General features: G+C 45.1%; 1 protein-coding gene across 3 annotated transcripts; it reads right to left on the bottom strand.

The window, feature by feature from the left end:
* Positions 1 to 636: 636 nt before the first annotated feature.
* LOC104364779 (beta-galactosidase-1-like protein 2) lies at positions 637 to 26,457 on the bottom strand. Of its 3 annotated transcripts, XM_032993041.2 has the most exons (20): positions 26,337 to 26,457; positions 23,593 to 23,652; positions 22,136 to 22,333; positions 21,472 to 21,540; positions 21,058 to 21,153; positions 19,423 to 19,531; positions 19,019 to 19,111; positions 16,038 to 16,119; positions 12,827 to 12,891; positions 10,491 to 10,575; positions 9,296 to 9,433; positions 8,545 to 8,625; positions 8,205 to 8,311; positions 7,674 to 7,820; positions 7,184 to 7,255; positions 6,168 to 6,246; positions 4,858 to 4,945; positions 2,897 to 3,011; positions 1,835 to 1,951; positions 637 to 1,356 (listed from the first exon to the last, which is right to left on the bottom strand). In XM_032993041.2, exons 1-20 carry the CDS (start codon positions 26,417 to 26,419, stop codon positions 1,270 to 1,272), a joined length of 1,971 nt encoding a protein of 656 aa, XP_032848932.2. In that variant the 5' UTR covers positions 26,420 to 26,457; the 3' UTR covers positions 637 to 1,269. The 3 variants fall into 3 exon arrangements, with proteins under 3 accessions (XP_032848932.2, XP_032848933.2, XP_032848934.2); XM_032993042.2 differs by lacking the exon at positions 23,593 to 23,652; XM_032993043.2 differs by lacking the exons at positions 637 to 1,356; positions 1,835 to 1,951; positions 2,897 to 3,011 and adding an exon at positions 3,018 to 3,153.
* Between the last annotated feature and the right edge of the window lie 104 nt (positions 26,458 to 26,561).

The following is a 26,561-nucleotide window of genomic DNA, read 5'->3' as shown; positions in this document are numbered from 1 at the left end:
GAGGGTATTACAGCTGCACTGTCTGTTCTCTGTTTTAAACAAACTGTATTTAAATTTGTTAAATAAAATTATGGTTTCTAAGAGCCAGAATACCCTGCACCTCAATTATCAGAGACAGTGTGCACGTTTGGTGTTTCTCTCATAGCCTGAACCCTCTGGTTACGGGAACAGAAAGCAGGGGCTGAGCAACTTCTTGGAGACTCTGAACGGATTCACAGCTTGAATTTGATCTCTTCCTCTCCCTAAAGAGAGATAGCAGCTCCTCAGTGACTGCGGAGCTGGTGAGTTAAAAAAAACATGTCATGTTTTCCTAAATGCCCGTGTTTCTGTTTTGAGGGACGAAAAGAAAACAGGATCCAAGATCCCAAGAATTCACAGCAGGTTTAACTAGTAAGTATGGATGTGCTATTCCATTTGCAACTATGGATGCAATCCCTTTACCTATCCCAGCCAAAATCTGATCCCTGCTTATTTTACAAGGGGGGATTTAATCTTCCGGTGCTTCAATGAGAGCAGGAGTGGAGGGATGACTGGAAGACTAATTTATCCTTTCCTCCTCCTGTACCTCCTCCTTGGAAGTTCTCATTCCTGCCTGGCCTGAAACATAATGACATTTCTGATAGAGGACAAAACACATTCCACTTTTTCGAACTTTTTTTTTTTTTTTCCCCTTTTTGAGAGAGACAACACCTCCATAGTAAAATTTACGGGAAAAAAAGAGCTCGAATTAAAGTCATTTGACAACCAACTTGGCTTCCAACAAGTGAACAAGTAATGGCCTCTTCGCAGACTGAGTTGCTAAATTCTGCCTGGAAGCACAACAAAATGGTTTTCCACACCTGGTTACTCACATGTTCACCGACTATTTTCTCCCTATCTAATTATAAAAACGAGGAGGCCAGTAATAACACATTTGTAAAGTCACTGGAGAGCTGAGCTTAGCTTTCAGTTCAGGTGGCTTCAGTTCTTTCTCCTGCCTCCAGCACCTCTTTACTCCCCCACGTTCACCAGACGGTCCATAACATCATGCACAGCCATCTAAGCTGTGGGTCCTCTGTAGTGCAGGGAGATGAGCTTCCACATCCATCTAGGAAACAATGAACTCTGGTTCCTTCAGGGCCCGTCCTCTCTTCTGAACTTACTGCCACAGAGCAAATCGTTTCCCTGGGTCTAGTAAAAAATAACATGCCCAAGTGCCCGGGCCACAGTGTCCCCAGACATGCAACCAGGAATATTCAAGATGAACCAAACATGGGAAAGGAGCTCTCATCAATCCACGTACTGGGTTCTTCCTAAATAAGGTATGTCAACAGATTGTATTATCCGTCCTGCCGTGCGTTCTTCAAAAATGACAATCTGCAGAAGAAAGGGATATATAAAGTTCCTTCATACAATGGCTAAGTTACTTTAAACATTTTTCGGAGGAAAAGGCATGCGATCACAGCAGGGGAAGGAAGCATCATTTAAAAGAGATCAATCAATAGGAGTCTGAACGGTAACTGTGATTCTTCTTCGGCACCACATGATGCAGAAAATGAACCGGCATCAAATCAGGTTTGTCTTGATTTTGAACTTGATGTAGTGCTTTGAAGTTTAGCTGCCATCCTCATCATGTCTTAACGGTTGTCAGAGCCACAGTCAGCTTTAGAGCAGCACCTTCCCTAATTTTCACAGATCTTAGGAGGTAACAGTCTCCTTTCTCTCTATTGCACTGGTTTTCAGCTAGAGATAGGTAATTAATTTACTGTGTATGCCTAGCTCTTTGGGACGTGACTCAGAGCAGTATCTTTAATCACACAAACAAGCAAAGAGAAATCCCACCAAAGCCTCTCACCTCATTGCTCCCTTTCCATAACCAGGGGCCAGGAAGGTAGAGTGTTTCCTGAGGTCCAATTTTCCAGTAGCGGCCCAGGTTCTGACCGTTGACAAACACAACTCCTTTTTCCCAGCCCTAGAATCGAGACAGTACACAGAATTAATGATGCAGCTGCATTGCCTAGTTAGCATCCCCACAGGAAACAACATCTACTTTCACACTTGCATTCTTGCAGGCCACTTTCTGCAGGTTTTCTGCTTGTTTTCCCTGCTCAACCCCCTGAAGCCATCAACATTTAAGTAAGCCCTGTTGAACAGGAGTTATCCTTAATGTACTAATTAAAAGGACAAGGCTTTCAAAAATGTGCAATTCATGATTCATACTTCTATAGGAAACGTCATCCTTTTGAGCAGGCATATCTTTATTTCTTCCCAAGGATAGAATATCTCCCCTCACCTGTTTCCCAGGTGACAGAAATACTGTATTGCTACTGACTAGCATAATTTACAACAAAGCATAAACGGGAAAGTGAGCAGCAGTACAATAATGATTGGCATGAACCGTGGCTCTAAGGGAGTGAAATCAGAGGAGGAAGTTTAATAATACTTCATATCTCATCTTAGGTTCTATGCGAGGGCAGCAGTCTTCCACAGAAGGAAGATGTGAACGCTAACTCTCAGGCCATGTCCACAAAGAAGTGACTCTTTCCCTATCACATCGAGGAGGTCGGGATAAAACTAGTGCTGCCTTTATTTTTTGTGCCCGTTACTCCTGCAACTAGAAAAGAAACAGCATTTGTGTGTCAGTAAAAAAGCCTACCTGTTCATTAGCAGCTCTGCAGGGTCAGTACTGTGCACATTCTCTCATCGGGACCACTACAGACTGAATAGAACTACTGGCCAGCTTGAGAAGACTTCTACACCCTCAGAATAATTCCCCTTCTCCAAGATCAGAGGAACTGCAAAACTACAGGCTACAAGACAGAGCTCACTCAGAGCTGTTACACAGGTGTCTCTCTAACCAGCTTTTACAAAAACCTTCCTCAAGAAAAAATAAGGGGCGAAGAAAAATAGGACTTGCCTGTAGCTTCAAGAAGGTGTCCTGTGGCTGATGCTCTATCCACAGCCTTCCGCGAAAAAAAGCTGGACCAACAAAGTAGTCTGGGACTGCACTCCACCCGGCGGTATGTCGCAAGCTGTTAGAGAATGACCAAAGAGAGCAGGGAAGCACCGGGCAGCCCTGAGAGACACGCACCACCGGTCTCAGTGTCGTTTCAAACCGCTGCTTACCACGGCGGATGGATGTTGTTACAACAGGGTTGCTATTTCCTTGCATGCCTGAAATGTCAAGCAGTTGCTTTCTAGTGGTAGGGCCTAAAGGTAATATTCTTCATGCTGCAAAGGGATGAAGTGTTTATCTTCTGGAAACATTCAAGGCAAGCACCTAGCTCATCTCTCCCCTCCTCTTAAGACGAGTGTACTGGTGGTACATGTCTCAGTCTTCGCTATCCTATGCTTGCCACATCACTGCTAGGCCAATTTCTGGTACAAGGAAAGGATATATGGGGCTATCACCGTCTCTAATACTTTACAGCAGCGTAAAAAAATCTCTGCTTCACCTTGGCTGCTGACGTGCTCACCCTGTTTCAGCTATGACAGTGCCATGGTGTCAGCTAAAATGTGGCTTGCGCAGGCTAAAGGGAAACCTGCAGAATTGATAGGATTCAAAACAGACATTCCTGCCCGTGTTTCTGCTGAGGAACATGAACCCATCCTTGCAAGTTTGCAGTAATTAGGGGTAATCTGGCATTACTTCTTACACGTGGCAACGATTTGAGGGCAGGAGAGAAACAGAAGAGAAAATAAGGAGTGTAGAAGTCCCACAGAAGCCTTGAGCTTCTGTCAGAACATGTTCCTCCCAACCCTTACGAACTGCATCTCTCGGATTCAGGGAAGTTATTGATCCAGTGAAGCAGCTTGATTGCTACTGAATTACTCAACTAAAAGCCTACAACAGTTTGTTTCACAATACCACGTGCTCCATCCTCCTGCACAGTGACTGTAAGCTGATTGTGTTTCATTGCAACCGCTCAGTTGCCAGTAACTGATTGTAGTGTTGACCAATCTTGCTTTTGTTTGGGCACGGCAGTTCGCTTGCTTTAATATTCCTCACTGGAAATATTCTTCTAAAACCCTGCAGTCCAAGGTTACGTGAGTTACCCCGTCAGTAAGAATCCTACAGGTAGCCCACCCAGCACCTGTTAAGATTGTCCTTAAAATTTCAAAATGTAGACTTTTTTTTTTTTCTTTTAAAAGCCATTTCAATTTAACATGGCCTCTCTCTCCTTCCTACACAAACTGTGGGGGCTGTGTTATCTTGGGGGATGCACATGTGTTAACTTTCTGGTATTAACAACATAACTGAAAACAGTCTCTCTGGATCATGGCAAGACTCCATAGGGCATCTGTTGCCTTAAAAGTTTGCTAAGGTTTTTTGTATCTACTAACAGAGACTCCTTGACTTACCCCTGCTAGATTTCTTTTTCAGTCTTTCTTGAATTAAAGCAAAATAACTTAAAAGAGAGGAAACCATCTGGACTTGTTAATGTACTATTAGTAGCTTCCTAGAATTAATCTGTCCCTTGCGAGTTTGAATTACTAAATATATCAGCCATATTGCTAATTTCAAGAAAGACACAAACTCCTCCAACATGTGGGTGTGCTGGGACCCACCCCTTTGGGTAAACCATGCTTTTGCCTACCTGATCTAACCCTGCTGTACAGGCTGTGGGGACGTCTTTAAATCCTCCACAGTGGGAATACATTTCACACCTAAATAAGGGAATGGGTAAAGTGGCACCATTTTCTGCACTACTGCAGGGAAAGGTGTCGGCAAGGAACTTACCAGTGCAAAAATCCACCTCCCTACTTTTACTTTGTGTTGCCTTTCAGGTACATTTAAACTGCTACCTATTAGATTTTGGACCAGTGGTAAACAGTTGATTTCAAATGAGGAAGAAAAAATTTTTGAATCCCACAAACCTTTTCATGAAGCTAGGTTTCATCTCCAAACTGTAAATCTTGAAGTTCCTCAAGGGAGTTTTATTCAAGAAGACATCACCAATTAAGCCTGCAAGAGCAATGGGGGTAATGAAGAGTTGAAAAACAGCTAAAGCTGATAGATTTTCCTGTTTGAATGCGAGGAACAGCAGGAGGTGGAAAGCAGCCACATTCTGCAATGGAATTAGAGTCCATATGGTCCCATTGCTCATCCAGATTGAGTGGGGAACATTGCTATACTTTGGCCTCTCCACTCTCTCCTTTGCTTCAACTCACCAAGCCGTTAAACACCCTCCAAGCAGAAAACACTGTTGGCACACGCAGCAGATGGGGTTTTGTTGTTATTGTTGGTTTCTAGTTAGCTGTCCATGTATAGGGTTTTTTTTAAAGCAGTAAATCAGTTAGTTCTCTAACAGGCACAGCAAAATGTAACATGGGCAAGCACTAATGTCCAGTGCTGATCCAGTGCTTTTCATTCAAGGATCTTAAGACACCTTAATAAGTAATTTAAGTAATTGTTCCATAAAGTTATTCTCCACGTAGCAGGCAAAGCCTGGGTCCTAATATAGCCTCCTAATTGCAGGACTGCAGTTGAGACTGTCTAAGCAACGCAGAGGCTTTATCCATCCACCTCTTCTGCAGTCACCTAAAATTAGTACGGTCACGTGCCTAACTCCATTAGTCTGTTTTGTATAGTTTTTGCATACAGTTCCCAATAAAATAGAACCCTGAGGTTTCGACGTCTTCCAGCTCCACAATTCTCTGTGACAGACTTGAACATTTTAGTAAATTCTGCTCAGCAGGATGCAATTAATTCCTCCTGATATTGTGTGAATTTTTAAATGTTGTGATCCTCTAATATCAAAGCCCCAGGGAAAAACAGCCTAAAAAATGTATTTTCCTTCTCTTCCTGTGAAGTAACATGCTCGCAGTGCAAGAGAAAGGGCACCCTAACAGCACCTAGCAGATCTAGAGCAGAATAAGATTCACTGAGGGCCTTGGGTGTAGTTGCACCCCCATAAAATAAGAAGCCTTAATGCAAGCCATCAAGCAGCGACTTGCTTTTCATCTACAATCGCTCCAGACCGGGGGTGATGAACTGTGTTTTTTAACAAGTTCCCTCCATCATACCGTTCCCCACTGACTCCCAGATGGTAATCTTGGCTAGCGCTACGGTAGCTGTATCGGGTCTTCAGTTAGATTCTGGGTAAAGCACACAAGAAAGATAGTTCTACAGCCATTAAATTCAGAGAACTACCTAGGACAGTTGGAGGGCGAAGAACTTAACTTACCTTTCCTCTGTTCATTCAGTGCCAGGCCATAATTGACGCGACCACGGTTCTCTACCAAGAGCCTTAGCTGCCTGAATCCCTGTTAAAAAAAAAAAAGAAGAGCATCAGCTGGACCAGTGCACAGCATGTGCTGTATCAGCCATAATGCTTGGTTAACAGAGGTCAGTAGAGGGGTTTAAGAGGGGAGGTGGCACCAATCTCTTTGGCAGTTGCAATTTACCTGTTTACTTTAACGTTCTGGATTATGTGACAGAACAGGGTCCCTGTATCTTTCAGCTGCTGCAAATAGCTATGTCACTGAGGAACTCTCAGCCTTTTCATAAAAGTTTTCTTCTTCCTTCTGTTGAATTTTTAAGTACCATTTTGATATCACCCACAGAGCCAGAAATGGAGTTTGACATAGTACAGGCTTATTTCATACAGCTCTCCCACAAGTCATAACAACAACTAGTATATCCACCCACTCACCTACTCCTAGGAGCCACGCACAGCTCTGCTGACACACATTCAGTCAATATCCTAGTCTTATTGCCAACTTCTGCCAGGGTAAGACCACTCTCAGAGCTAAAGAGAGACATTCCGCCTCATTTTATTTGAGACCCAAAAGGTGCAAAAGCCTCCAATGCCCCTTAAAACCTTCTTCTGTGCTCAGGAAGATGAAGCCTACACGGACTTCATCTGCACAAACAGGGTGCTGGTTCTCCGTGTCTGCAGCTGTAGGCATGGCAGCAAGTCTGACAAATTTTGTGCAGCAAGGACTACAGCGACTTGAATCTTCCCCATGGAAAAGTATTCAAAAACCACTTCTCCAATAGTAACGGGGCAGTGAAATCGTACTGTATTTCACTAGTGAAATGGTGTCTAATTGGGGCGTAACAACCATTCCCTCTGTCAGACCACAGTACCAGCTGGGTAAGTGGATTAGGTGGGAGGTGCCTTCTTGAGAGCTACGTCTCTTTAGTGGTCTTGGTTCTGTTACCACATACTATTGCTGTGAGCAATCTCCAATTAGTTACCTGTCCTTCGGGAAGGGAGAGCTCCACTGTGTTGTAGTCCAGCTCACCAACATACATGGTGTTTACAAACACCTGCAGAACAGAGCACAAGAGAGGAGAGCAACTTCTCATCAATTACACTATGATCACATGTTGCACAGGTAACTGGAGTTACATTTGGGGAAGAAATCGTCTCCACTTGAAACCAGAACTCAGTGTCTGTAACTGTGTTACTGATTCAGTCTAGGTAGGGGGTGGGGAAACCAAACACATTTCTCAGAACATTCAATATTCTGATGTTTAAAGATATTGTAAGTTTTAGTAGACTGGAACCTCAAGCTGATTCACAAATGGTAAGGGTTGGTTGGGGCTTAGTTGGGAACTGAAAAGAGCAAATCACACCTCTAATCTAAAACTTCACGTTTTCCTTCACGGTTGACCCATTTCCTGCCTAGCTGCCAACAGCAAGGCATTTACATCTGACTGAAGTTAGGCACCCCGTGCTCCTTACCTGTGCTCGGTCACGGATGTGGTCCCTTGAATGCAGATGTCCACCACCAAATATGACAGTCTCGTAGAGCACATATCCATATGACTGCCCACTGCTATCATTTAGATGCAAATTCTCCATGTTAATAGGAAACTCTGACTTAATGGGCTGCAAAGGAGAAACAAATTTAACGGCAGAAGTGGCCTCTCAGCATTGACAGGCCACATAGAGGCAATTAATTTCAGAGAGGTGTTCCACTCTGCCACAGGTTACATTTACCCTGTAAGCCTCCAGAGGTCTGAATTACCTTATGACTCTATGAGAGCTACAGCAATGAAGACAAGGTACCAGAAAAGGAAGCCAAGGACTTGCTAGAATTCCAAGAGAACAGAAGTAGCAGTAGAAAAGGTGAGACAGAAGCTTTGCCTCCTTTGCATATCCTTGACAAAACATTCCCCAATCTTGGGATAACAAGCCAGTGTACTCATTGCCTTTTCCACCAAAGAGGTGATGCCTTTTAGTACTGAGTTGCATTGAAATCGGTAGTACTACCTGTAAAAGAGATGGTAACACATCCCAGAGAGGGATATATTGATGCAGCAGGATTGCCCCATATGATGCCTTGCTTTCAATCATGGGAGGGAGAGGAAGAGGCTGGCCTGCAATGCAAAAAGAAGGAGAAAGATGGAACAACTATTTCAGATGCAAAAATCCAACACAGACTTAAGGCCCCTTCAAACCTCCTTTGGTCCTCCCTCCCATCTTTTGGAAAAAGCACCCAGCCAGTCAACCAACCAGAGTCACAGGGCTCCAGCAGAAGGGAGAGTTTAAACAAGCCTCTGATTTAATGCTGTAGGTAGAACAGCGTTTTGGTTCTTGGATGTATAATTACCAATGATCATGCTGAAGAGTTGTCGGAGCTTGAAAAATTTGGATGTATAGTCTCCAGCCTCTGTCAGCACAGCGTCGTAATCTGAAAAAGAAGCACATATGCTTCAAAAAACATACAGCAGCTCTGGGACAGCCTTCATGTACACTGTCGTCAAAGAAGTACAAGCCCAAGACACAGTTTCCTTGGCACTGTCTATATTATGGAAACCTGTACATTTTTATCTGCGTGAATGTAGCTAGACAAGCACAGAGTTGCTTAATTTGGAGAAGAGCCACTCACTGAGGAGCAACATACTTTTAAAGATCTAATTTGCACGTATCCAGAATTTCACACAGGATAAAGTCAACAAAAATTTTAACAAAGGGCTGTTGGGATAAAAAGAGCTTTGTAGTACAATTTGACTTGGTAAAATTAAAAAACAGAACTGTATCTTGGATCACCATCTTTCCCTAGAAGGAATAGCCAGCATGGAAATACGATGAAGCAAAGGCATCATCTGTGACTTCTATTCCCAGTTCAGAATGAGGTGATCCTCCACATCCTGGAATGGGTCTGGAAATAGGAAACACTAATGCAAGCCCCCTTTTAGACCGGCACGTGCTTGTGAGCTAGGTCCCAGCTCCTCTCTCCGTGTCCAAGTGGTTCTGCTGGTCGCTTCCCAGTGCTTCTGCCAACCATAGCCAGGCTGAAGGGTAGTCTGAGCTGCGCTCTCACAAGAGGTGCACGGGCAAGGCAGTGAAAGAAAACTCACCGTAACTGGTGACATCTGACTTGTATTCATCAGCCTGCAGAGCACCGTTCATGAAGCCAAAGTTGGTGCCGCCGTGAAACATGTAGAGATTGATGGATGCTCCTAACTTGAGGATGCTTGCTACAGTATTCACCATTTCTGTAAAGGAAGGGCAGTGCCAGGAAGGCCACAGACCAAGAAGCTAGGCTAATACTCTTCCAGTAATTCAAAGTAGAGACAAACATTCTGGTCCTTGTCAGTCAGTCACGCCTGTGTAATTACAGTGATTTGTATTGTGATTTGTGTTTTGCCCTCAGTAAGGACAGCACGTCTACTGGCATATTGGGACATATTAATACACTCATATATACCTCTCCTATAGATGAAAAAGGGTAAAGCTCATGTACTTGAGCAGGAATTTTGCTTTTAAGCAGAACAGTTGTAAGGACTATTCAATCAGACTCTTAAACTCAACACACTAATGACCCAATTACAAAGACAATTGCAGGAGGATGAGAGAGTCATTAAAATAGTCTTATATAGCTCTGTTTTCACTGTACTTCAGATGCCCTGGAGGTTCTGGGGTTGTTGTTTTTTTTTTTTGAAGTACTAGTCTTCCTTCCTAATGAGCTTTTAAACCAGAAAAAACCTGATACTTTTCAGAAGGTGCTATACGTGCAAGAGGCTTAAGTTCACCATGTTCCCACAAAAGGTAAAATAATCCTCTCTTAATGAGGAGTGTTTATGCACTAGACAAGTAACGTCTATGTCTAAGATGGAGGTTTCACAAAACTTGTGACATTTTTACAAAATACAAATAAAGTCTTCATGGGATTTAGACTAGCTCAGGAGATGAAACAGATGATTTAAATCACTGGGCTGAATTTTTAAAATCAACCTAGAGTAGCACGAGGCCTTAGGACACACTGACACTAACAGCTTAAGATGTTTGGCTCTGCACACCCCATAGAGTCCCTCTCTGAGAAATAAAAATTACTGATATTTTTTAAGAAGAGCTGCTGTTTACTAGCACTACTAAAGAAAATCCAAGGCACAGCAATGCGACCCACTCACTGAGAGATTATTCGTTTACAGACTCATGCAAAGCAAAGGCTACAGCAGGACAGAAAATTCAAAAAAGCTGCATGTCATTTTTCTATGACTGTTTACCGAGCAATAAACCCCCCCTTCTATAAGGACAGTATATGGTGCTCACCGTCTGCATCAAAGACATAGTGAGGGCCTCCCCAGTTATCAAACCACCCGGTCCAGTACTCCATCACCATCTTTGGCTGATCTCTCTGTATGAAAACAAAACCACAGAGTTAAAATGGAGACAGGGCAGTCTTGCACTCATCCCTGTTTTCTAGAGGAATATTGTTCAAATGCAGTTTGGCAATGTGGTTTACAAGAGTGTTTTCTTCTCAAGTTGGCAAAACCTGAGAGCTCTGAACCAGTGAGGAGCAGGATGCTGTGGGCCAGCAATGCCCAGAACAGAGGAGCAAAGCAGATAAGCACTCTGCTAGGCACAAAGCAAAAACCAGAGCACGCAACCAGGTGACAGCAAACAGTTCTGCAGACTGTTGTTCGGTAGAGCTGTAGCAAAAAGACAAACCAACTGTCACTGTTTAGCTTCTGCTAGAAATACACATTTATAAATGTCTCCTTATCAGCTATGCCACTGCCAGCTGAGAGGTTGCAGGTGCACGGCAGCCAATGCTTGCCAAGGTAGGAACAGCTGACCTTAGCGGCTTAATGCCTTTTTAATGCCGCATATGGTGTTGGCAGGAAAGAATTAGCCTTTGCAGGAATTAGGTCTTCATTAAAAAGCCTCTGCGCACAGAGCAATTGCTTCCCATTTGTTTCCACTTGCCAGCTCCCCTCACTCCTGTAAAATTCCACCCAGCCCCATCACACCGGACAGGACAACGTGCTCAGCCTGGCTGGCACTCCCTCCTCATGGTATTTGTTTCAAGTCAAGGCAATTTTGTCCTTTATTTGATAGGGGCTTAATTTGATGCCACATGAAATGGCCAAGGTAAGTGGCATTAAAGAAACTCGTGTTCCATTAGGAAAACACAACTGCAAGTGCCCGTTATAATCTAATTGTTCCACATTCAGACCAGCTCTTGGAAATAAGTTTAATCAATCCATCCCCAGCAAACTAGTCAAAGGAGTCTTATCACTCTCTGAAATAAGAGATCCTAACAAGGAAAGAAAAGAAAACAGCTTCATAATCTTTACAAATATGAATGACAGGCTTCCTATCTTGTAATTAGTGAGTGTGGCAAAGGAGGAGCTGCTTTTACTGGGACATGTTGCATTTGTGTATTCAGTTGGTGGGGAAGGTGTCGCCTTCTGTTCATTTGCAGGGTTTGGGGAATTTTCTAAGACCTAAAGGAGGCATAGAGCACATGCAGCAGAGCCTCTTTTGCCTGTACAGGAAAAGAAAACAAATTGAAGTGTTAGGATTCAACGTTCAGCATGCCAGCAGCAAGGTTTCTTTTCACAGTCCAGGCAAAAGCCGAAGGAAGAGATCAGAAGAGAATCGATCACGGCCTGGGGCACATGTCAGTTGTTCCTGTCTTTCCAGGCTGACATTCGGAGCAAACAGAGCAACAGGGAAAGAAGAGGACAGAGGATGCAAAGAGAGAGAACCTGTCGCTAAAAACCAGAACTTGTTACTCCTTCCCTACTCCCTCATCACACGATCAAGATATTTTTTGCATCAAGTGTTCATTAGGCAGTTCCCTACCCCTGATTCACATCTCTGACAGCACAGGGGGTTAAACACACTCAAGTGACACACTGAATTTGAATGCTTTTCTGCAGTGAGCACTGCTGGCTGGGCTGCGGAGAAGGCGGAAGGAGCCTGGGACCGTGCTGTGTGGAAGCTGTTTTGTGAAGTTACTGTGAAAGCATGTCTGAAATCAAAGTGCTCCTCTGATCAGTTCTGCTGCAGGTCCTAGCAAAAATAGAACCAAATGCCATGTGGAGCCAATACTCTCTTCTGCACAGCATGCCATTAGTACAACTTCACATATCTACACTGAATACGAGGTGCTGGAGATGGGTGTTTCAGTCATCCCTGCGTACCCTGCAAGAACTGCAGTAGATCAGCACCCAGCATTTGAAGACTACAGCTTTCAGTCACGCTCTTGACAGCATCCACAGCATCAAGGTAAAAGTGTTTGAGAAAGAGACGACTGAACTTCAAGAGAGAGGTCTGACAATTGTGAAGTCGGATGCTAGTGGGTATCAACACTTGAAAGTGTGAAGAAGTCTAACCCCTAGCAGCTAAACACAGGCCACAGGGAACAGCTGAAAGCCCTTAAGATGCTGGATAAAAACATACTTAAAACTTCCTTCACTTTCCAGAGAAATCATAGGTATTTTCAATGATTCCAGGATTTAGCCTGATGAGAAGGAAACCCAAACACTTGTTCAAAAAAAGCCCCAAACCAACACACAAAAAAACCCCCAGACTATCAGTGCTTCATTTCTAATGCTATCCTGGAAAATCTAGATGAACAAAGTTTTTCTGCATCTTACCTGTACTGTGTCCAGATATTTCAGTACCCCAGGTTCCAGTTTCTGGAAGTTAACAGTCGCCAGTGCTATTGGGAAAAGAACAAGCTTTTATTAATTTAGACACATACAAAATGCCTAGGGAACCACCTTCTTGGGCATCAGCCCAGCCACAAGCTCAGGGGGAACTGGAGCATCTTCTGAACCACCAATACAACCTCCTCGGAAATTTCCCATCAAAGTCTTTACTTAGTATGCAGAATCTAACTGGACCACAGCACACAGAGGAATACTTGCAGGACCTCATTTTAGCTCTGACGTTCAGAGATACTAGAAAGAGAGAGCATCAGAGCAGCTCGTGGGGTGTCACAAGCTTTAATTAGAAGCTGTAAAGCACTTGGAGATCCTCAGATAAAAGGCACCACATAAAGGCAAACTTATTATTAGCAAGTCATATCTGGATACCACACTGATCACCCAGGCTTTAGCTGCAGGAATCGCTACCCAGGCAATATCTTACAGCTTGTCATGTCTGTGGGGGTGGGTGAGAGAAACCACAGTGCAAGTGAACCAGATAGAAATTGTAATTGGAAGACTTATCTGTGCTTCTGCCCTGTGCACCATGGGGGAACCTGCAACTAGCTTGTGTGTGCTGCATGTCTAGCGAAAGTCGCCGCACGATCTTCCGGCCCTGGAGGGGCAGATCTGTCTGCAGGAGCTGATGCGTTAGGAGACACTACTCTGGTAGCAGCGTCCCAGCCCCTGGGGCACGTTTGAACCAGTTTCATACTCTTCTAGCCCGTGGTCGCGCTGATGGTATTTCTCACAAGAAACTTTGAAAATGCAGGGGCAATGATACGATTCTGTATTAAAAATTGACTTCTTACAAGAGAGCTGGTATCAAATCCAGCCCCAGTTGTGTCAGACAGAGTACTTCAAACAGAATATTTACAGAAGCAAAAGCTTACTTCTCACTATTTATACCTTGATTTTAATAGGCTGACCTATGTACTGTGCTAAGCTGAAGAATCTGGCACAGGCAAACATGGTGGGAGAACCAAATAAAACGTGGATTTAGCACTGATGTAATACATTAGTTGGCGCTCCAGAAAGCAAACATGCCCAATTCTGCTCTTCATGCAAATTAACAGCACACCACTGGAAATGGTGTAAAGGTGCAGAGAACCAGTCCCCAAAGCCTTATCCATCCTTTCCACAGTAGAGAGTTTTCACATACCCACAGCTTTCCACCATGGTGCTTCAGATGTGGCCTGGAGGGAAACTAGTTTTTATTTTGTCACCCATCAGCTCCCAGAAGGGCTGTACCAGGTCCCAGCCCCCCGGCTTGGGATTGTTGCCACTGACTGTGCCCACGAAGGGAGGAGGACTGCAGGAGCTGCACAGGTACCCTGAGACCGACTGAGATGTTTTTCCCTACAGCATGGGACATCCCACTACACCTACGAGCATGAAGGGACCCACAGCAACAACAGCTTTCCTCCTCCTCCCCTGAAAATGTGCTGCAACCACTGAATAAGAGCTACAACGCTGCAGTCTCGGGCCCTTCTGCAACGGAGAGTTTTCTCTGCAGAGCACCAGACTGACTGCTCCTGGCATCAACAGGAGCCTACAAATGCTTCTTGGAAAGAAATCAGTACGCCACTGATGAACAGAATAAACAAAATCACGGAACCACTGCATTAGTTTTCAACTCCAGTATGGAATCTTCTCTATTTTCTTATGCATTTCTACAGTGGATTTTGTTCTCTCTGCTTTAGCGCTTTCATAACCACCTTGCTGCTATACCACTTTGAGCCCTAGTTATTCCACGCATCTGATTACTTGACATGTTGACTCTAATGAGCAGATTGTTATGACATCTAAGAGGCAAATTGGTATCAAAGAGCTCTCAGCATGCAACACGCTGGAAAAGACAACTGCAAGCAAGAATGAGCTCTGAGGCAGTAGACATTCCCACGGAAGATGGTGAGGGCTAGACAGGCATTTCCACACCAGCCCTTCTGCATGTCGGGTTGCTGGCAGGGAGAGGGTGACTCTGTGTGGTCAAGGCTGGCAACTGCTGCACACCAAAAAAATACAATTGAGAAGACCACCGTACCGGTGAAGGCCCACGGACCTCAGAGTTATTGAATTTGTCCCTCTCATACTGTCATTTAAAAACAGGAGGAGGAAGAAAAAAAGAGGGAAAAGTCTTTCCCTTTAATCATCTCCATGCCTGAGATTAGAAAATTAACAGTATTTACGACCGAGTGATGACAGGAGCACTCAAAGACTGCGCCCTGCAAACACTTCATTCAGGGAAGCAATTACTACTCAGGCAGACAACTGGCAGAAACACAGGAGAGATCAGAGGCCAAATGTATAATAAATCTCAGCTGAACTGGATCTGGAGAGCTGAAAATCAGTATCGCACTATCCCCCAAACAGTCAGATGTAGGGTACAGTGAAACTCCAACAGCTGTACCTCCATTTCTTCACAGTGAAAAGCAGGAGGGGTGCTAAGCAGCATTTTTAAACACTTGAGAGAATTACACTTTTTAAAAGGGAAGGGGAAAACAGACATCCTTTTGCATTATGCACATCTGATACCCTCCTTTACCTACCTACCTACCCAAGGCTGGACGCCCCAGAGCAAGCGCGCTAGGACGACAGGGATGCCCTGCAAACTACTGCTAAACTTCCAGAATGTTAGATTTCAGAATCAAGGGTTTGATGGGCTTTTTTTTTTCTTATAGTTTTAATTGCATAGCAGGTATCTTAAGAATAAGTTATTACTATTACTAATAGCTGAGGGACTTGTTTAATACATATTGAAATGAAGCAGCCTTTTAAACTGGTGGAACACCACCAAGAAACGCTAGCTGCTGCCATCCCTTGACTAACCTCAGTGGGAAGCACAGGTGCCCAGTACCAGACAGGAGGCAGCAAGGTATTTAGTCTGCACGTGCTTAATGACCTTGAAAGCAGAGAGGCTGCCTCTCCACGGAGCAATCCTGCTGTCGCTGTGTTACACCTGAGGTTGAAAAAAACCACTCTTCAACCTTTCTGGGAAGGGACTGGGTTTGTTCCACATGTGTATCATCCCTACCAAAACCTGAATACAGATACCGGGCACAGACTGGCGCATGAAGCGGACTGCTCTCATTCAAAGGCTCCGTTTCTTCAGCTGCCCCAGACAACAAACATCTTACCTTGCTCTCCTACAAGCACATACCTCCTTCCACCAAGCCAAAGGACAGCCCGTTCTTGTTGTCTGAGGTCATTAACAGTTCCACAATCCCTCTCTTTAGCAGGGCCTACATTAAAAAGAGGAAAAGCCATTGTGTTAACGGCCTGAGTTTAGGATTTGTCAGGATGTTAAAGCATTACAGTACATTATCACCTTCTCTGGGGATAGCTTGAAAGTGGTAGCGGCTCGGTAAGAAATACTATTCCTGTGAAAAATCCCATTCCTCCTGAAGCTTCCCTGCCTGCTTTTTCCAGCTTAAAGGCAACTGAAAAATCTTCTTTTATTTTAGAAAGCTGGATTGGTTTCTCACTGATGCATCAAACTTCAGGATTATATCTTCTTCTTCTGGGATCAGTTTAATAAAAAGCCTCACTGCTTTCCATCAAAAGAGGGCTTCAGGTGGAAGAAGGAAAACAACAGCAGCTCACCCTTCCTGACTGTCTAACAATGGAAGCTGAAAGGAAAAAACAGTTGGTTTGCCAGTGAATGCCATCACAGGACAGCTCAGGTACCTATGTTCTTGAATAGTCAAGTCTGAATGAATTTACCGGTTCTTCAGCATCATAGCACTGTACGAAACAGCACTGTAAGGTTTTTTAAATGCATATGCACACGCAAGGCTCTTCCCATGAGGACAGTTCTCTCACAGTTGCTTTTTTACAGAACAGTGGTTGATGTTTGAAGCAGAGATGAGGAGATCCTAGTTGCAAATTAACCCCTCTTTTCATTGTACCTGTATAGGAAGTCACTCCTTCAGCTTCAAGGAGCCTTGAAAACAAGCCTTCAGTCTCTTAATTCAAAATTACTTACTGTAAAATGGTGATAAAGACACATCAGCTCATACAGGAGTCACCTGTGTCATGTGCACCAACTAGTTAGTGTCTGCTGTTTAAGGAAACCTCTGCATACTGCACATGCCTGCACAGCCTGTGCACAAGAACAGACTTGAGCATTACAGACAGGCTCCACTGGAGAAGCATTACAACACAGGGTTTAAAGACAAATCCAGAGTTAAGACAACCTGGTGAGTTTATCAGCCTGTCATCACTAAACCAGTACCTGAACAGATGCTGCTATCTGACAAAATTCACCTACTGAGGGAACCGGAATTTCTAACAAATTTTATTAAGATAAGTCTTTGAGCACTGCATTAATACTAAGTTGCTTCCCCTCCTTTTGAATATACGTGCAAAATAGAGAAATGGCAGAGAGCTGCCACACATTGAAATGCATTGCAGGATTTCAGGGTGCAGCAGAGAAACCAGGAATAGCAACAGCATCTGAGGCAGACACAGGTGTGTGCTCAGCTAATCCCAGCTCGTGTACTGTGCAGGGAGGTGTCCATACACCCTTTCATGGCCTTCACATTTGGGAAGGCAAAGGCACTGCACCCAGAAGAGTGGGATAAGGACAGGGATTTCAGGTTTTGTGTGAGTTGTGGAGGTTTTTTTAATGGGTATATTAATTCCAGGAAGGTTGCAACATTGTCATATATGCTAGAGGAGGCAGATGTGAATTAATCAGCTTGCCACAAAGCTCAAGGCCCAAACCAGAACAAAGACTTGGAGCTCCACCTCACATTAGATCCCACTCCAATCGAAAAGGAAGCCCTGCAAATCCTGCTTTCCCACATTTTCATCTTTAACCACTACAATATACTTCCTCAGATGTGAGTTGCACACAATAGCAGCGTATGACGAAACAGCACGGCAAAAATACACCCACCAGCCTGGCAAGGAAATCTGTTCTGACAGGTCTGTGAAACATCACAAGCTCGTCCACCACTGAGATATGGAAAAGCACGCACAGAGCTGTTCAGACACAGCAGTCTCTGTGCCCCATTCATTGGCTCCGAAAGCCAATTGCTTATGTGCTTGCCACTGGTGGGACACAGGGAGGGAAACTATGTAGATAAAACAGGCAATTTTGACATTATCAGTTCAGATTAACAACTAACTCTTTAACTTGTTCGTATGCACACTTCATAGCTAACCTTCTAAGCAATGTTAAATCACTCCACGAGATGGAGTTAGTGCAGGAGCAGGCATCTCTCTAAGCAGATTAGGATTCCTGCCACGCAATTTATTTGGTTGAAGAGTCTCTGTACACCTTGAGCAGTAGGACAACATGAGCCAGAGTTAACCTGAGGGTGCTCCTCAGGGTGAAGCTGGGGTAACCAAAAGGTTTCTGAAGAATCTGATAGCGCTGTAGCAGAAGAGCAGGGAACATACAATTTATAGTACATACACACCACTGGATGGGTAACCTCTCTCACGTGCAGCAAAACTTCTAAGCATTCAGTCAGAAGAAATTAAACAACAAACCTTCTAAGACATACTGCAGATCTTGTTAACTGTCTGCCTTGCAATTGTACTGGGGGCAAATGAACAGGTCAGACTGATGTTAGATCCACCAGGATAACCTGGCCTCCTTGGGCACTGGCCAACTCTTTATCATTCGGTTCAGAGGAATGAGCCAGGGCAGAGTCTAGTCTCTGCTTGACAAGAGTAAGGGAGGCATTAGGCAAATTAACCTGTGTGATGCTGAGCTCCAGATTATACAAGTTTAGGAAAGCGCTGGTGGCTTGTTCACATAAACCTTCTTCTCAGGAAAGTCAACAGAGACAAAGAGAAATGTTTCTCTAATGTTGTCCAAGAGAAGCAAAACAGGACCAGCAGGAGACAGCTTCTTCAAGGCCAGTTATGTATTACAGATACTCCCCCATTTCCCTATCACCCTCTTCTCTGGAAGACATAAGAACACAGGCTTATCAGTATTGAGAGGGTCATACGCCATGTCCTCCACCCCAGGAAGAAGCATCAAGGAAAATACAGCTGGATTATGCACTGACACCTTCAAGGGTTTCTGAAGCCATGCTCAGAAGTTATTCAGAAGAAATAAAATACTATGAGGAAGGTGGTTTATAAGAGATTCTTCACAGAAACAAGTAAATGTGCCAACCTTACCATTTTAACATAGGACATGTAGTTTGGGTCTTTGGCGTAGGAACCATACTCATTCTCCACTTGCACTGCAATGATGGGACCTCCTTTCTTGTACTGTTGGAACAAAAAGGAGAAGTTGTTCACCATGATTTCTAATCAGAAGGACCAAAATCACAGGGGCGCTGGCTTGCAGGAAATATGTACAAGTCTCAGATGGACTCAGCTCCACTCTCTCACCCCGCCAAGGTCTGTAACCAAACGGCTGGATCTGGAGAGCTGACACAGACAACTACAGACCATACTGGTTCCCAAAGCAAAGCTGGTAGATTTGTTACTGCCTCAGCCTGGTGCCATTACACACAGCTCACACTCATCACGCAGACAGTCCCCACCTGAGGACAGAGAGGAGAAGGGACTGTACTTGCCTGAAGAGGGACAACAATAGGCATTAGGTGATCAAAATAGGCATCCACAGCTTCTGTGAAGCCCTTGTACGTTGTCCTCAGTTGCATCTCTGGGTCTTGCAGTAGCCAACTACACGAAAAGCAGCAAACAGAATCTATGAGGGTCTCCTGTCCCACCAAGGCTGACAGAGGTACCGCCACCCACCACCCCCAAATCCCATCTGGGCAGGAATCACTGGTCATTCTGTCACTTGGCTAAGCCCACAGTGCGGGTATGGACAACATGGTGGGCCAGTGAAGGACATGGGGTGAGGCTATCTACCACCCACGCTTGTAAGTGAGTCCAGACTGCAATTGCCAAGCTGTTCCCCTTCCTTTTGTTCTGTATTTTGGACCTAAACTCATTTCATTAACTTTCCCAATCAGATTTCAAGGGCTAAACGTAGCACTCTAAAGGTTACTCTGGAATTCCCTGCATCCCCAAGGGCACTCTACAGCTGAGTGCTCCCTCATAAAACCCCAACCATCACCCAAAACAAAGCTTCTGGTAATTGTTCCCGTGGTTCCTACTGTTGATTTACACGACTTAGTTCAAGGGTTTGGGGTTAACACAGAAGAGGGCAATTTGTTTAAGAGCAGAACAATGTAGTGCTGTAACAATTTAAGCAGTGAGCTTGTACCTTCCTTGTCTCTGCAAAAGGAGGCATTAACTAATAGTGCTTCCAGGGGCCTGACTCAACTCCTGTGCGCTATACGCGGCTCAGTGGGCTTACAAAATCATCGCCTCTTTATCTGTAAAATGAGAATGGTACTGTTCCTCTTTATCAGAATCTTTTATCTGTCTGATAAGAAAATACATGGGTGACGTGGCAACAACTGATAGTGTATGCCCTTCTCACAGTCTGATGGAGAGCTAGCTACTGCCCCTGCTCACAAGTAGCCATGCTCTTGTGAGCAAGTCCCTGACACACCTTCGCAGTGTTGCGCCTGAACTCTCTGATGCCAAAGGCAGGGCATTCTGAAAAATGAAAAGATGAAAAGAATAATCCCCAAATTTTGTCAAGTGTCTCCACTGAGGTTTATGCCCTGTGAAGGTAAGGAAAACAAGCGGTATGTAACGTGGCACTGGTTCCACTGGGATCTAGTAACCAGGGAAGTCTCAAGGCTGACGCATTCAACTCGGCTCTCAAAGCCTTTTACCAGCAAGCTGTGTGCTTTAGGACAAAATACAACAGGAGGCTGGAAAAGTTATGGGTCCTTATTACTGCCAGCCATATAATACGTATGTTCTAGCAGGACTTTTAAAATGGATCTGAGAGGAAGCAAATTCTCACATCAAGCTGCAAATACTACTATTCATATTCTATTTTCTTGCCATAACCATTATGCCGTAACGCAATTATTATTTTAAAGAATAACCACTCAAAAAAAATTCTGGTTCCAGACCTATTATCTGTACTGCTGATGAGAGCTCAGTAACATAATCAGTATTCACTTGCTTTGGGGAGACAGAAAATAAATATTTCCATCTAACAGCCAGCCATTATAAATCTTGGAAGGAGGCTGGAGGCTCAACTGTATGATTAGGGGCTTTATTTATTTATTTCCCCCTACAGTCCCAAATGCTTTTCTCAACTGAATGACTCACACACTCACCTGGGCAGACCACCAAGGTCCCATTCAGAGCAGATATAAGGTCCAGGACGCAGAATCACCCACAGTCCATTTTTAGCTGCCAGTGAAAGGAAGGCCCTAGAGATGCAGACAGCACAATTATTCTCTGACTGTAGAATCCCTACTCCATCCACTCCTAATACACCAACCACCATGAAATTTAGGTACCAAATCCAGAAGAGAATTGATTGATGAAGCAACTGTAACTGGCTCAGTACTCAACCTGTAAGTTCCCAGGACTCCAGAAAGCAGGGGAAGGAATGAGAGTCTCCATTGCCAGATCAAAGTACGGGCTTCACTTCAGAAGTTGGAAATGACATCTTCACCCAGAACCGAGACACACACCCTCCCCTCCAAACAGGATGATTTAATAATAGAGCTGTCTGTACCACATACTCTAGATCCAGGTTTTGACTGAAGTCAAACTTCCCTCTTTCTTGCTCATGAAGGTTCCACGGCACATACCTGAAATGCAGAGTTAGGGCAGTGGAGGTCAAGGGCTGAAAAGGGCACCATGCTTGTGAAGCACAGAAAAAAACCCTATGTACTCCCTTTGTTAGTCAGTAAGAGATGCGTATTACTGCATGTACCCATTACAAGTGTCTATTTACATGTTATTTGCATCTTTCTTTCAATTTTCTGACAAGTCCTTACCTCTTTGCACTCTTTCCTGTACTCTGCAACATCCGAGTTTCACCAGACCGTCATGTGCGGTCTCTCTCTGGGCATCTTTCATTCCCCAAACCAGAGCAATTTCTAAATCACAGCCGTGCTCAATGGCTGTTTCAGAGCCTGACCCCTCCTCATCAGGTCAGCAATAAGGAGGCACTTTCCCAGGACGTCTGTTCCAGTCAGTATTTGAGAACACTGCAGTGTGTGATGGTTAAAGAAAACCTGAGTCCCCACTACTCTTTTCTGTGTCTTTTCTCATAATAACAACTACAGGAAGACCCACTGTTATGGCCCACTGGAATTAATGACAAAGTCCCACCAACTCCTGTGGAAGAGGGGAGAGGCTGCAAGGTACCTGTGACAGAGCCCAGGGCGTGAGGACACTTACGTCGTGAGGGTGTTTAAGCCACATGCTTTCATCTTAAGCATGCGGTCTTCCCAGTATTCCCTGGGGACTCGGAAATAGTGCATTGAACCTCCGAATATGCGGAAAGGCATGCCTTCTAGGAGGAACTGTGAGTTTTCTGTCTGCAAGCCTAGGGTCCTCCCCCATAACCGCAGAGGGATCAGCTCACTCCAGTTAAACCTAGAGGAGAAAGAGAGACATATGAGCACCCAGTCTCTAGTAAAGAAATCCGTGCTTATCGTAAAGAAATGTCTCCCTAAGAGAGGCTGCTCATTTCTCCCTACCTGGCAGGATGAGCTCTGACCTTCCTACTTCTTAAGTAAACCATGCTCTTTCTCATATAGAGCATATAGATTTTTCAGCAGAAGACTGTAAAGCAGATGAAAGATCTGCCCAAGATGTGTACCTAATACTCATTTTGCTAGTAGCTTCCATTCCGAATGCCCCAAACCACTGCCATATTCTGCAACTGAGATGTAGCACTACTGAGGCAGAGATCATGAAGCTAACCCATTGAAAATACAAGATGGGCAAGTTTTCACTCAAGTTTTCAAAACAGATTTCCCTGTTTTGCAGTAGGCTGACATATGTTGGCCGATTTCCAGATCCTTACTCCAGCGGCGGCTGCATTTCAGTATCGCTGCATCGAATGTCTTGTGATCTCCGATACCTTCCAACTCAATGCATGGAAAAAATAAAGAACCCTCATCTGTTCACGGTGGATGGAGAACCTTCTCCTTAATTTAAAGAAACTCTCTGGGTTATATTCATTACTCAAGAAAGACTAAGTCAGCTGTCATCACAAACCTACCTCTGCCTGGATCACTGCTTATATTAACTCCTCAGTATGTTATTTGTCAAAAGAACCGGAGCAAAGGAGCTACCAGATTCCACAGCACTTACCAGCTTGAATACTCATGCTATCACAGCTCCATTCGGGTCGGTTCCTGCATGCAAGAAACTACTTCCTATTGCCTTACAGGGCTCCCCAGTTCATTCTGGCTGAACCAAGAAAACATGTTACCAGCTAGTCCAGATCCAAAGCAGTTACACTGCCTCTGTCAGACCCTCCCGGTTCCACAACTCTGAATACACAGAAGAGTTAGACAATAGCAGCTTGTTCCTCTGAGGAGTTATCACAGCCAGATGCGAGGGATGAATTCCCATCTCGAGAAAGCAAGAGTGACCCACGCTTTTGAGAGAAATGTCACATTTGGAGAAGAGGGAAATACCTAAGCCTCTGGCTGTTTTCTATACTACATGTAGAGCGGGCATTAGCAGAGGGGGAGGACTTCTCAGAACTTGCGGCTTAGGGGGATTGCTAACCAGGAGCCTGCAGCGATTACCTGGCCTCCGACACAAGACAAGGAGACTACAAAGGAACTAAATCTAAGACTTCCAGGATACTGCACGAGCTGGCTGACAAGCACAGAGGGTACCTGTGTAGCACAGCATTCTCACAGGGCTCTGAAACAATTGGCAGCAGGCATGGGTAATACCTGGAAAAAGAAGTCTAGATTAGATATTCACTGTCTTCAGTCAGTGAGCGCTCGTGTGCGTTTACTGTCAAACCATTTGTAAAAAATAGTGTTGAGCAAGGAGACTGTAATGTATCCTGTTCAAAACGTGGTGCAGCAATCGCAGAGCTTTTATAATTTTTTGAGCGCAGCTCAAAGTAGGAGAAATAAACACAAAATACCTAACTGCCGTATAAGGGTGACTGCCCAAACAGGAACAGGATCAAAAATGTTCATCTACACAAAAAAAAAGGTACAACCAGAGAATGATGACGTAAGGCTAGGAAACACGGCATTGTTCCTGAACAATTACTATGACTTTTATCAGCAGGGGCGATGCTTCTCAGTCCACACACAGGATATTCTTTGGCTGCCTGCCCCTCTATTCTGCGAGAACGACATCTTGCACAGATTGCAACTTTTGCAAATCAGATCCTGAAACTGCAGCTATACCTACTTCAATTGCTTTATGGCAAGCGTGAGGCGGAAAGCTCAAAGGGGTCTGGAGGTGCAAAACTCCAATTTTTAGAGATTAGGTTGGAAAATGCGTAAGTTTCCAATTTGTTTCTGAGCTAGGTAAAGCCTTAAATTACCCCTGCACACAACGGTACTGCTTTCTGCCCCTGGTGCCAGAATGAAGGCTGTACATAGACAAAAATAAACAAATCACTTAAGCTCATCTTCTAAATCCTGGACATAACTTAGTTGGCAACTTTCCGTCAAGCTTCCTATCTTAAGACTCCCCAGCTCCAGTGTTTTTTCTCACCAAGAAGGACTGGTAGCAAGCTCCCAAGCTCCCAATATTTTCAACTTATTATCTTGGATATCGTGAAACCCACATCTCTCAGTAGGATCTGTTCAAGTGACTTCTGAAAAAAACTTTTGCGACACAGCAGAGCTTCAGCCTGTTACCCCCAGCTGGATTTCCACAGCTCAAAGCCCACCTGGGCAATATGCTACCTCTTGAGAGTGACATATAGCTCCCAGTAGATTTTTTTTCTCATTTCTATAATGACAGCACAGGTCGCAAAGAGTCTTTTTTTGGTTTTGCTAAAGGTTACTGACCTACTTTGTCCCTCTGTAGCCATCTCCTTCCTGCTTCAGGGAAGTTTCTTTTTTTTGCAAAAAAATAGCATTAGATTACCAAGTCCCCCTGGAACAGAAGCTTCGAAATTGGGTTGGACAAGCTAGTCCTTAATGAAATGATCTGTCTCTGTAAGATGAAAGTTGAAGTGCAAAACACTCCACGCAGAATAGGAAAGTCACAGTTAACTGCTAAACCAGACAGCTACGCTGAGGAGTTCGTGCCTGTAAAACAAAAACCTAGCTGAAGTCCTCTCTGCATGAGACCAGAGATTTAGCTTTGGTATTGGTCTACCACATGCCCAGAACAGCTGGGAGAAAAAGCTAACAGAAAAGAAAGTCAAAATAGAGGGAAAAGCATGGAGACCATTAGCTTGTTTTGTCAATACTAAAGGACATGCTTCAGAGGACAAGGGACTTCACAGTTAATCCCTGAGCTCTACTTAGACCTGTCTCAGGGGGCTTTTCTGTTTATTCTGGGCTTCCTCTGCCCAGGGAAAAGTGAAAGCTCTGAGTTGCCTTCACTCACGACTCGCTGTCTTGTGGCAACCGAGGTCCTGTGTGGGTCAGACAAGCCCCAGGTGCACACTGATGGCAGCTGGGATAACGATCGCTGCATTTGGCAGTACCGCGTATTCTCGGGTGACCTGGGCCACGGAGAAAAACACTGGGTACCGATGGATACGGTGGTTTATAGACACACTCTTACAGGAGACAGGCTTCTATGCTTTTATCAGGTATCGGTTTGCAATAATCCTCTGCTAAGAATATATGTGGCACAAACCCAAGACCAGCTACAAAGGAGTTTTGCTTCTAATTATGCAAAGATTTATCAAGGCTTTTCTATAGCTTTGAGGATCAGGTAACTTCCCACCATGAATTTAAGAAGCCATTATAAAACATGCAAGGTATAAAAAGGATCTGAGTGGTGGTAAATAACTACATCTTCCCTTGCCTGAATAATATCTCCAGCACTTTGCTGTCAGGGATTGAAGAGCTTCTATCGTTTGGCACGGAGAAGCTACTCTGCAGACTGGGTAGAACACGGGTCCGGGAAAGAGCATCGCCCCCCAAATGTGATCTAAACCGCACAGGATTTCAGCCAGGACCTTCAATAACTTCTTGCTACTACAGGGGGGCTACAGAGGTGCGGATGATAGACAAGAAGTTGTGCATATCACGCGCAACATATAGTTAAAGCTTTTAAATCATTCCTACGTGAAGTCAGCACTACTGTCTCCGGTCCTTCCCACGCTCCCGTCCTGCCGGAGGAAAGCTCTCCGCCGGCGACTGATGGGGAGCAGCGCGCCGCCTTTCCCTCTGCATTTCGATAAGCCAAGATGTTTGGATTTTATCGAGCCTGGGTCGCCGTAAATTAAGTCTCCAGGCAGCGAGGGGGGGGAAGCGCAGAGCTAACCGCCGTTTTCCCGGGCCCAGGAGCCCCCCCCACACACCCCGTCTCCACCCGGGCTCGGCCGCCCTCACCGCCAGGCCCCGCCCGGCGGCGAGCGGCGGCAGCCGGTGTCCCGGGGCGCGACCCCCGCCTCCCCCCCGCCGCGAGGCGGGGCCGTCCCGGTTCTCACCTGCGCAGCAGCACCCACAGCACGAAGACGAGGAGCGCGAAGCCGCCGAGGCGACGCTGCCGCCGCCCGCCGCACGGCCACATCGCGGCCCCGGCCCCGGCCCCGGCCCCGGCCCCGGCCCCGGCCCCGGCCCCGGCCCCGGCCCCGGCCCGCCGCGTCCGCCCCCGGCCCCCCCTTCCGCAGCTCCGATTGGCCGCCACCCGCCCGCCCGCAGGGTGGGGCGAG

Source organism: Tyto alba, unplaced genomic scaffold, assembly GCF_018691265.1.
Source record: "Tyto alba isolate M040663 unplaced genomic scaffold, T.alba_DEE_v4.0 Super-Scaffold_32, whole genome shotgun sequence".
In the NCBI taxonomy this organism is placed as follows: domain Eukaryota; kingdom Metazoa; phylum Chordata; class Aves; order Strigiformes; family Tytonidae; genus Tyto; species Tyto alba.
This window is presented reverse-complemented; position numbering and strand designations above follow the sequence as displayed.